The 464-nt window shown below is 44.0% G+C and overlaps 1 protein-coding gene across 2 annotated transcripts in view; it reads left to right on the top strand.

Annotated features, from left to right (window-relative positions):
• The window catches only part of LOC119593700 (nicotinamide phosphoribosyltransferase-like), a gene marked incomplete at its 3' end in the record, with an annotated part of 46,779 nt that extends 46,315 nt beyond the window's left edge, over positions 1-464 (top strand). For both annotated transcript variants that reach the window (XM_037942661.1, XM_037942659.1), the window contains 1 exon segment: positions 157-464. In XM_037942661.1, the coding sequence (XP_037798589.1) occupies positions 157-297 (141 nt within the window).

Here is a 464-nt window from a genome sequence, read left to right on the forward strand (position 1 = left end):
CCCTCTCCCCTCTCCCCCCTCCCTCTCTTCCCCCTCTCCCTCTCTTCCCCCTCTCCCTCTCTCCCCCCTCTCCCTCCCTCCCTCCTTTTGATCCCTGCCTTCTACATGCCTTAGTCTCTATACAAGTCATGTTTTTATTTGTACATTTGATTTCAGGACCTCCTTGTCCCAGTGTTTGAGAATGGCACTTTGCTGAAGAGCTACACTTTAGAGGAAGTCAGAGCCAGAGCAGAGTTGGGTCCCAATGACATTGATGTCTTCAAGTTCCTAGAAGGAGAACAAGAGAGCAAGGAATAAAACGATGATCCATTCTATATCTGATATACGTGTATTATAATTGTTATTGCTGTATTAGCTTAGTTTTGCTTGTTTGTTAAAAATATCAAGTCCATTGCCCCAGTCATCAGGCCTTTTCTCACTGGATGTCAAATATTTTGATTTAAGCATGGTAACAGGATAATGAG

This window comes from Penaeus monodon, chromosome 32 (genome assembly GCF_015228065.2).
Source record: "Penaeus monodon isolate SGIC_2016 chromosome 32, NSTDA_Pmon_1, whole genome shotgun sequence".
NCBI lineage: Eukaryota > Metazoa > Arthropoda > Malacostraca > Decapoda > Penaeidae > Penaeus > Penaeus monodon.